This window comes from Hippoglossus stenolepis, chromosome 22, assembly GCF_022539355.2.
Source record: "Hippoglossus stenolepis isolate QCI-W04-F060 chromosome 22, HSTE1.2, whole genome shotgun sequence".
Taxonomy (NCBI): domain Eukaryota; kingdom Metazoa; phylum Chordata; class Actinopteri; order Pleuronectiformes; family Pleuronectidae; genus Hippoglossus; species Hippoglossus stenolepis.
In genome coordinates, this window is record NC_061504.1 from 1,810,213 (window position 1) to 1,819,828 (window position 9,616).

The following is a 9,616-nucleotide window of genomic DNA, read 5'->3' on the forward strand; positions in this document are numbered from 1 at the left end:
TCACTAGTTATCAGTTTTCAGAGGTTGTTAGGACCTGAACAGTACTGAAGTTGACTTTGTGTTTGTTTGATTCACTCAAGAGTTTATATGAGACAGAAAAAAGTAACACACAAGATAAGACATAACGTGACACGCACAGCCAGGACATCAGGGTTAAAGTGGGTCCAGATTAATGATCCAACACCATCGATTAATAACTATATACATGTGATAATTTGTGTTTGTGTGAAGAGCGACAGAGACGGGCAGACACACACACACACTCCTGCAGACAGGAGAGAAGTTCTTCCCGCCGATTTTTGATGCAACAGAGTGTTGGATAAAGACTGAGTGTGGTTGGAATCTTTACCTGCCACAACACATTATCAAATCCCCCCCAAAAATTCATAAATTCTAAAATCTAACATGAGTAAATGTATAATAGAGATAATGAACAATCGAAGAGTGCAACATACTCGGGCCATGATTTTGATGCCACCCATGTTTGAACACAATACGGTTCAGCGAATGAGCAAGCATTCAGGTCCGCATGTTATAGTGGTTAGTCCCCTCCATTCACATAAACAAGAATGGTTAGCCAAAAAAACCTGAGTGCGTTATCTGTCGTCTTACATAGTCATCCTGCCGGTAAGATGGCACTGATATAAAGTGGTGGATAATCCAGTAAAACACAAAACAAGTGATCCGACAGTAATGAGCTTGCAAGAGAGATGACTAATTAAAAAAAGAGACCTGAATAAATGAGTGGAGGCACATAATGAATGCAGATGCTCCCACTCAGGTGCACTGCATGGCGCAATTAAGCGGTTAACATCCCATCATGCTCTGTGGCATATATACAAAGATGCTGAGCAGGCCCGGTAGTTTCAGAATATATATTAGGACGACAGGAAAAGATCTAAGTGGCTTTGAAAGAGGGTTCATTGTTGGGGCGTAGATGGCGGCAGCTTCAGTGACTAAAGACGCTCAAATGGCTGTTTCAACAGGAACAGGGACTAAAGTCACATCTGAATTTAGATCTAGGGAAAAAGACGTCAGACAACCGGGTTGGAAGCTGTGGTCGACTGAGAATGTCAGTGCAGGATGGGATGAGACTGTATCAGGAGTCCATCCATCCTGGAGAAGTCATCCATCTCCATATTCTCAACAAGTGGGCAGGTGTATGAGTGGCAGAAAACCGTCCAGGCCTGAATGCTTTGACCTGCAGTGAGGGGACACAATGGCTCTGTTGTACAGAGGCATTTTTTTGCTGCCATGGTTTTGGCTCCACTTGGAACACTCACTGCAAATCAATACAAAGTTCTTCTGAGTGATCCCATTTTACATAATGAAACGTTAGCATCCTGATGGAGTAACAGTGCCCCCATCCACAGGGCATGAGGGCTCACTGAGCAAAGGAAGGGGAAGATCTGAAAATGATGTGACTCATGCACTATGGCCTTCACAGTCACCAGATCTCAAACCAACCCAAACACCTGTGGGAGTTTCAGGATCTGGCAGAAAGGTTTTCTGGTTGACAGCCAGAAAGAAATAATGAGTCAAAAAATAAAGCACGGCCCAAACCCCAGCCTCCTGGATGAAAGTCCTGTATGTGACCTGCTCAGTGTGTCGCTCCTCTATCCGGCCTCACCTGACTTCCTGAAGCTTTACTGACATGACAGTGACGTTACATAACTTCCTAACTCACAATATACCTGACTTATATTAAGAGTGCATAGAGACATTAAAAATCACCTTGAAGAAAACATGGATTATTTTAGCCCTATTTAGACTGGAGCAGTGGTGCGTGTCCGTCTCCTTTGGTCGACAAAAAAATGTCTTGGACCTCAGGGATGTAGCAGGTAAAAAAAAAAATAATAATCTTGGCAAAGATTTATTTTTGCCTTGCAGGGCTTCTGTAACCTACATATTTCTCAATAAAACGATGTTTAATCAAATTACCACGAACTAACGACACACAAAACCTGGGGCCAGTATTATTCCAGCACAGTAACCTTCTCTGGGTCTGTCATGAAGCTCTGCCGGTTGCACAAACACTTAATGGGAATTTGGGGGCGAAAGGTTCTACACAACACGCAGAAGGTCAAAGGTTGGGGTGGGGTGGGGGGGTTCTAACACTGCTCAGCATGATCTCATGCCCCCCTGCATCGCAACTTGTAAACTTGTACTCAATGCGTTCTGGCTGCCTTCACACCTGCATTCACAGCTGTCCACTTGTCACAACTGCCTGCCAGAGGCTGTCTGTGTTTGCATGCAAGCATTTAACAGCGCTTGTATATTACATGTCGTGTGCATGCATCCATGCACGCTGAGGGTCCACGGGCACATTCTGCGTGCATTCATACATACCAATGAGCAGCGGTTCTGGGCTATTTATAGAGTGGCTATATTAGCTCACCATATGTGTCAGCTGCTGCTCTCAAAATGGCCACAGACAGTGTGAGCAACAGCAGGAAAACTAGGTGGGAAAGTAGGGAGAACAAATGAAAGTGCCTGCTCCCGATCTCAAGGAGTGTGTCTGCGCTGCGGCTATGGGTGTGTGAGAGGCTGGGAGCTGCGGGGCATTGCTGTCGTCAAACAGGCTCACAAAACACACATGTGCGCAAATGTACATGGAATAGCTTTGGACACACACACACACACACACACACACACACACACACACACACACACACACACACACACACACACACACACACACACACACACACACAGACTTGCATGTGCACACATGCAGCACACCAACAAGTAGAGCCTGTTCAGCGCAGGAGAGCAGCTTCTGAGTCACAGTTGGTTGTCAAACTTGCGTCCAACTGACAGCAGACTTGTTTCTCAGTAAACCCCTCCATCATTGGACTGTGTGTGTGTGTGTGTGTGTGTGTGTGTGTGTGTGTGTGTGTGTGTGTGTGTGTGTGTGAAGAGACTTGGAGAGAGGCTGTCATGGAGAAAGAGAGAGAGGTGAAGGGCAAGAGCAGCATAAAAAAGACCAGGGAGCTTTTAAATCCCACTAATTGTGTGTGTGGTGTGTGTGGGGTGGGGGGGCGTGCGTGTGTGTGTGTGTGCGTTACAGGATAGGCAAACAGATGTATTTGTGAATTGCCTCTCTGCTCCTCCAGCAGGGCAGAGATGCAGAGAGGTGGGCGTTGATGAGCGCAGAGGGAAATCTCTATGCCGACCAAACAAAGCAGCCCCTCAGCCTCTCTCCCTCTCTCTCTCTCTCTCTCTCTCTGCATCTATCAATCTCCATCTATCGCTCGGTTCTTTTTTTTCTCCTCCGCACATTCCAACTCACTTGATGAAGCAGCGAGCCCCCTCGAATGTGTATCCTTCCTCCCATCCTGTTGGTAAATCTGAAGACGAGGGAGGGGAAGAAAAACACAAGGCACAGGAGCATAAGCATCTGTGCGGAGAGACATGAGGATATATACACACACACACACACACACACACACACACACACACACACACACACACACACACACACACACACACACACACACACACACACACACACACACACACACACACACACACACACACACACACACACCTGCAGAGCAATGCAGTGTCTGGACCACAAATAGCTCATTTTGGCTTGTGCCCTTTTACACAATTTCCCCCCCCTCCCCAGTTTGGAGAGCAGCTATCGCAGGGTTACTCAATCGTGTACCAGCCTCAGCCTCCAGCTGTTTGCACACACACACCGCTCATCTGCATGCACACACGCCGCTGCTCGTCAATGCAGATGTGCAATTTTTTTAATACAAATGTTTGGCCTCGCACCACGTTCGCTGCATTGTTCTTCTAAGCAGCAGTGCGTGCGTGGAGAGACCCGAGTCTGCAGCACGTACTGGTTTCAGTGGGGAGAGAACATGTCAAATGTCACTGCAGGGAATCGGCTCCTGAAATCGGTCCACGCCTACGTGACGGAACTTTTAAAAAGTGTGTGGCGAAGTGTCCAGGTGGAGCGAGCAGGGGAGGGAGGAGGGGGGGGGGGACGGACGCCGTGCGTAATGGTCCGCCGGAGGAGCGCGGAGCGGAGAGGGGAGCGGAGGGAGAGGGGAGCGGAGGCTGTTGCTTTGCTGCAGAGAGAAGATGTCTCCCCTCCGCGTCTTGCACGGCTCCCGCAACTTGTCGCCCCCCTCTTCTTTTTTTTTTTCTTCCTCGACCATTACGCACGGATAACCTTCCCCTGGCGCCGCATGCGTGCGTGCGTGCGTGTGTGTGTGTGCGTGTTTTTTTTTTTCGCAGGAGAACGAAGGTAAGAAAAACCAAACAACCCCGACGGATCCCTTTTTTTTGTACCTGGAGTTTTCCTGTGCCCCGTGATCACAGCCTCTCCAGTAACAGGATGCAGCCAGGTCGTGCTCTTCGCTTCTTCGCTGTTGGTGGAAGGGAAAACGGGAGGAAAAGGTGAACAGAGCAGCCGAAAAGGGACAAACAGGGGGGACATTTGCGTCGGAGGAAACAAAGCAGTGCGTGTCCGTAAATCCGTGTGTCCGCGTGATATTTACTTGATGAAGAATATGCGTCCATCCCGAGTCACCCCATAACTCCAAGACGAGGGAAGGCAGGAGAGCCAGTCCGGCTTAGGATCCGCCGCCATGTCTATCTGAGAGCTCTGCTGCTCTGGGTTACTACACACGGGCGCTGGGAAGTGCGCGGCGCCGTGCCAAAGCGCGCGCACCAGGAAATCCTCGCGCGCGCCCCGAGGAGACGGGCGCGCGAATGGAGGATAAAGACACAAGCAATGATTTTCTGCCAAATGGAGGAGGGGGACTTTTTTTTTTTTTGGCAGACGTCCTTTTGAGTGAGTGACCAAATTGTCCTCACATAAAAGTTCACTGTTATGAAGTAGTTGCTTTTTGAAGTTGTGAGTTTCTAACCAATCAAACTATCAATAGTTACACTCCACAAACTGAACCCCTAATTAGGAAATATGACTCATAAAATGCTCTTGACGTTTATGATAAACTTGCTCAAGTAAATCAAATAATGTGGAGCATAATTAAACATTAATGAGGTGTGAGTATGGAAAGCACAGAAGGTTATGCATAATGTATAACATATACAGATGTGTATAGAGTACATGTATGTGCAGTTGGTCTGAGTAAATGTGTTTGTTTATGCATGGATGCTTTTTTTTCTTCTTCTTTAAGCAGCACATGCAGAACATATTTCTTCCATGATGCGCTCACATGGAGCTTCTTTACTCCCACATTGTTTTCCCTTTACATTTATGTATGAGACATTAAAAATGACTTATTGAGAAAAAATACAAGTTTTTCATCTTCCCTGAAATGACACATACATTTTTCTTACATTTCTTTATTCAGAAAAAATGTGCAGACTCCTTTTGAACGAGAGCAATGTCAAAATACATTTATTTGTCGGATGTTCAAATTCACCCGTCCAGCAAATCTTTCCACATTGGACCAGAAAAGCAATTCGCCCCTACGTCTCATCGGAGGTTGAAGTATATCAGACAATCGTTTATTATGCAAACATAACTTTTGATTTGCATTGTATTTACATTGTTGAGGCTAAGGTTTGAACAAATTAAAAATGTCAAAACATTTTCTAAGTCCAGTTGTTTTGTGGTTTAAGTGCAACGTTGCATCATTTCAACCCGTGTCATGGAAGAGGTTGTGTCATAGAGTTGCCATAAACCCTCTGGTTGATTAAATAGGTGGATGAATGGGGTTTATATGCACAGGTACAAACTATAGCATGGGTTACAGGCAGTTAAATAAATACACACTATTCTGCCATACAACACTATATATTTTTTGTGGCCTGCCCAAATATACACTCTTATTGGTTGAGAGGGTGTTTGTTGTTCCTGCTGTGGAATATCAAATTGCTATATATATATAACATTCAATTGGACAGCCTCTGCTGTAGCGTATCCAGAACCGAGACACTAAGAGCTTTAGGTTTATAAAAATCCACAAAAGTACATCTTCCCTCATCGGGTGTTTTGGCGATGATTGTTCTGAGCAGTGCCTCCCACCTCCTCCATGGGATTTCAGCTGTCAAATCATCGTTTATGCATTTGAGATGTGTTACTAAACCACCTTTCAGCAACGGCCTTCACAAGCACTGATGGTTTAATCCTAAAAAAATCCCACTTTTTTTGCAGCAAAGCTCTTGCGAGAGCTAATTACAGCCCCGGTGCTCAGAAGCGTGGCTCCTTCAGGAGGCCCACGCCTGTTGCAGCTGACAGGAGCCCAGGGTTTGCTCAAATACTGATCACTGTTTTTCTTTTCGTCCAATCGCAGCAGGTCACACTTAAACCTGAGCCGGCTGGAAATCCCCCCGCCACCCAAACAAACCACCTACCAGCCCCCACCCCACACACAGACACACACACACCCTACAATCCAACAACACACACACACGCCACCTAATGAGGCTAGACAAAGCACACACACGCTGCTAAGTCCATCCCAGAGGAATAGCTCACAGCCACACACACACACACACACTTACAGACACACTCCATTAACGCCCCCACAGACGCACACACACACACACACACACCCAAAGGTCAAACGGTCTTCCAGGAGGAGGAGGATTCCTTCAACTGTTAAGTCCTGCCCAACTTCTGTAAAGCTCCTTTCAGACGTGCGCTGAACTCCAGAGAATGTCTGGAGGTTTTGTATGCTGCATGTGAGAAGGCAAATGTCTGAGGGAGAGCCTCCAGACTTTCTGTGGAGTTTCTCCTGCCAGCCCCCCCCTTTGTAAAAACTCGACAGAACGTCTGAATGGGCCGACGTGGGGACACAGCAGGAGATCTTTTGCAGGATTCACCTTGAGTGAGTGGGCATGTTGATGACTTTCTAACACACAGCAGATGAAGACACAAAGAATACAAACATCTTAGGATTAAAAAGCGGTGCCATGCATGTAGACACCGACTCACATGTCAAGAGGGCTTTGGTGATAAGGGCCGTCATGTCTGAAAATGGCTTAACTGTCACTCAAGCCATAGCCTCTGCCCTCCCAGCCCACCACCTGCTCACACTCAGTACTCGGCTTCTCTCGACAGATGCAAAGACAGGCCAGAAAGTTTTGATTTAGTAAAGACAGGACTCCGAAAATACCACATAAAAAAAGATTTATGGTCTCCAACTGCAGCTTGAGGGCAGTTTGTAGTCCATTGTTGGTAGATTAGTGAGGACATTTGGGAGGTGAAGTAGTTGCTGGAACATGTTCTGTACTTGTCAGATCTCAGTGTGAGAAGAGATTGGAGAGGGGTTGATTTGAAGCTCTGCCAGTAGAAAGTCATGTCTGTGCAGATGTCGATACAATGTTGTGGTACAGAGAATAATGATCAGTTACAATAATTAAGCACAGATTTCCAAATTGACAATATAATGATTTTATGGTTAAAAAAACGTCTGCCTTCTTTATAGGAAGCCAGGTTTGATTTAACTTGTTTGGTTTAGATGTTGAATATAAAAAACTTAAAGGACGGCCAAGAAAATTTCCAACGTTTTTGTTGTAACTGAGCAAACATGACGTGTATACCATCGGATTTTTTATTGGCAGGACAGTCTCTGGGGGACTGAACTTTTATTTTTATTTTAAACCGTCATGATACACTGCATTAATATGACCATTGAACAGTATTACAAGTTAAAAGGTTTATATTAAATAGTAGAACAGTTGGTGTGTGCGTGCATTCAAAGACTCAAAACAGGACAGGAGCTAAAGATTTGTCTCGGGTCTCTGTGTGTGTGTGTGTGTGTGTGTGTGTGTGTGTGTGTGTGTGTGTGTGTGTGTGTGTGTGTGTGTGTGTGTGTGTGTGTGTGTGTGTGTGTGTGTGTGTGTGTGTGTGTGTGTGTGTGTGTGTGTGTTCGTTCACCCCCTGGGGGAACCATCCGCAAAGCCATCTAATTACTAATCCCCTGTGTTAAGGGCAGGTCTTTAGCTGATTAGAGAGACACAGGCTTGTTAGACCCTCGTTCAGACGGTTGAGGTCAACAAAGGTCAAACCAGTATTAGTGTGTAATGTATTGACTGTACCAATGTCAGGCCTCACATTTATAACCCATAACTTGGCCAAGTGCATGGATGGCAATGCATGGCAATAAGTGAAGTGACAACAGCTTATGTATCTCTGCAGGGATCGTTGGCCACAGAGGAGTGATAATGATTGGTAGATTAACTGATTACGCTGATAGCCCTAGTTACAAATCTTAAATACTCTGATGCAGTACTGCAGCTTCAAACCCCCCCAGATACCCATTGGTGTTGTCACTATATTTCAATAAGATTCTGTATCAACTTGAAGCTGCACTACTAAGTATATTATATTAACAATGGGTCATATGGCTTGTTTTGGTTGTAGCTTTACTTCTCCATGGAGTGGACAAGTAAGAGAAACACACAACCCAGGACTAAGGACAAAGTAGCTGTTGAAGATCCTAATCATAGGCTGTCAGAGGTGTAAGTTCAACTCAGCAGAAGTTCTTGATGAAGTAGTGTGCGGTCAAATATTGTTGTATACTTATAGCTTCTATATAAATATTGCAATCATTCTAATCAGGTAAGTTTGTTGCAATAAACTCATTCAAATACACAAGTCGTAGTTTCAGTCTGTTCTTTATGTCTCATCGAGGACACGACACAGCAGTTGCTTGGGGCTGAGGTATGACCACTGTTTCTGATGCAGTTTTCTCGGGTTTTACATTTCGGCTCTTTCCCTTCAAACATCCTGGTCTTATTTTCCGTCATTTGTTTTCAAGATGCATTGGACTGTTTTTGGTTGTTTTTCAAACATTTCAAGAGAATAGCTGCTCCAGCATTCATGCTGCTTTCTGTACTGAAAAAGAGATAGTTTGTGGAGACTTACTGTGTTAAAGAATACACAAATAAACAATGTACTTAATCATGACAATGTATTGACAAAAATGAATAAATGAAAAGGATAATAATGAAAAGTGTCCCAATACATGTCCAGCTGACTCTTAATTCTATTAATTAATTAAGTTATGATTTCTTCCAACATGTTCATGCTTTATAGAATGTTCTAATTTTACACTTTACAGTAAATCTAAAGACTACATAGAAACTGTCAGCCCCAAAAGGGCTGCGATGTTCATTACACCTCACAGTAGAGGAGATCAAATCAATACCTTTTTTTATATACCACCAAATCACAGCATACATTATCTCAAAGTAATTTATATACTAAGGTCCTAAGGAGACCTTACAAAATTATAGAGAAACCCAACAGTCTCCACAATGAGCTAACATGTAATGACTGCAGAGACGAAAATCCCTTAACTGGAAGAAACCTCTGGTAGAACCAGACACAATGTGGGCGGCCATCTGCCTTGACCAGTTAGGTTGAGTGGAGAAAAATGGGGTAGAGACGAGAGGTGGGTGGAAAAGAGGGCGGAGAGGAGAGAGAGGGTAGAGACCAGGAACAGTTTGTGTTATCATCATATCTAAGCTCTGGCAGACTTGGTTGTTAAAATGAAAATAATAATATATGATATTTACAGATAGAGTCCAACCCTAAGAACTATTTTAAGATATTATGCTCAGTCATTGTTTACTGTCTTTGCTTCTTTCAGACTGCCACCGTTGTCATTTTCCCGTCAAG

General features: G+C 44.7%; 1 protein-coding gene across 3 annotated transcripts in view; it reads right to left on the reverse strand.

Annotated features, from left to right (window-relative positions):
* LOC118101626 (pleckstrin homology domain-containing family A member 5-like) overlaps window positions 1-4,701 on the reverse strand; it is a 197,056-nt gene extending 192,355 nt beyond the window's left edge. The window contains exons 1-3 of one of the 3 annotated variants that reach the window (XR_007032336.1): window positions 4,515-4,701; window positions 4,306-4,382; window positions 3,293-3,350 (exon numbers count right to left, since the gene is read on the reverse strand). Coding sequence is in view for 2 of the 3 variants with exons in the window: in XM_047338557.1 (XP_047194513.1) it covers window positions 3,293-3,350; window positions 4,306-4,382; window positions 4,515-4,606 (227 nt within the window). In the remaining variant the exon portion in view is untranslated. The remainder of the gene's footprint in view (window positions 1-3,292; window positions 3,351-4,305; window positions 4,383-4,514) is intronic. The other 2 variants (XM_047338557.1, XM_047338558.1) reach the window with 2 other exon arrangements.
* Window positions 4,702-9,616: the final 4,915 nt, after the last annotated feature.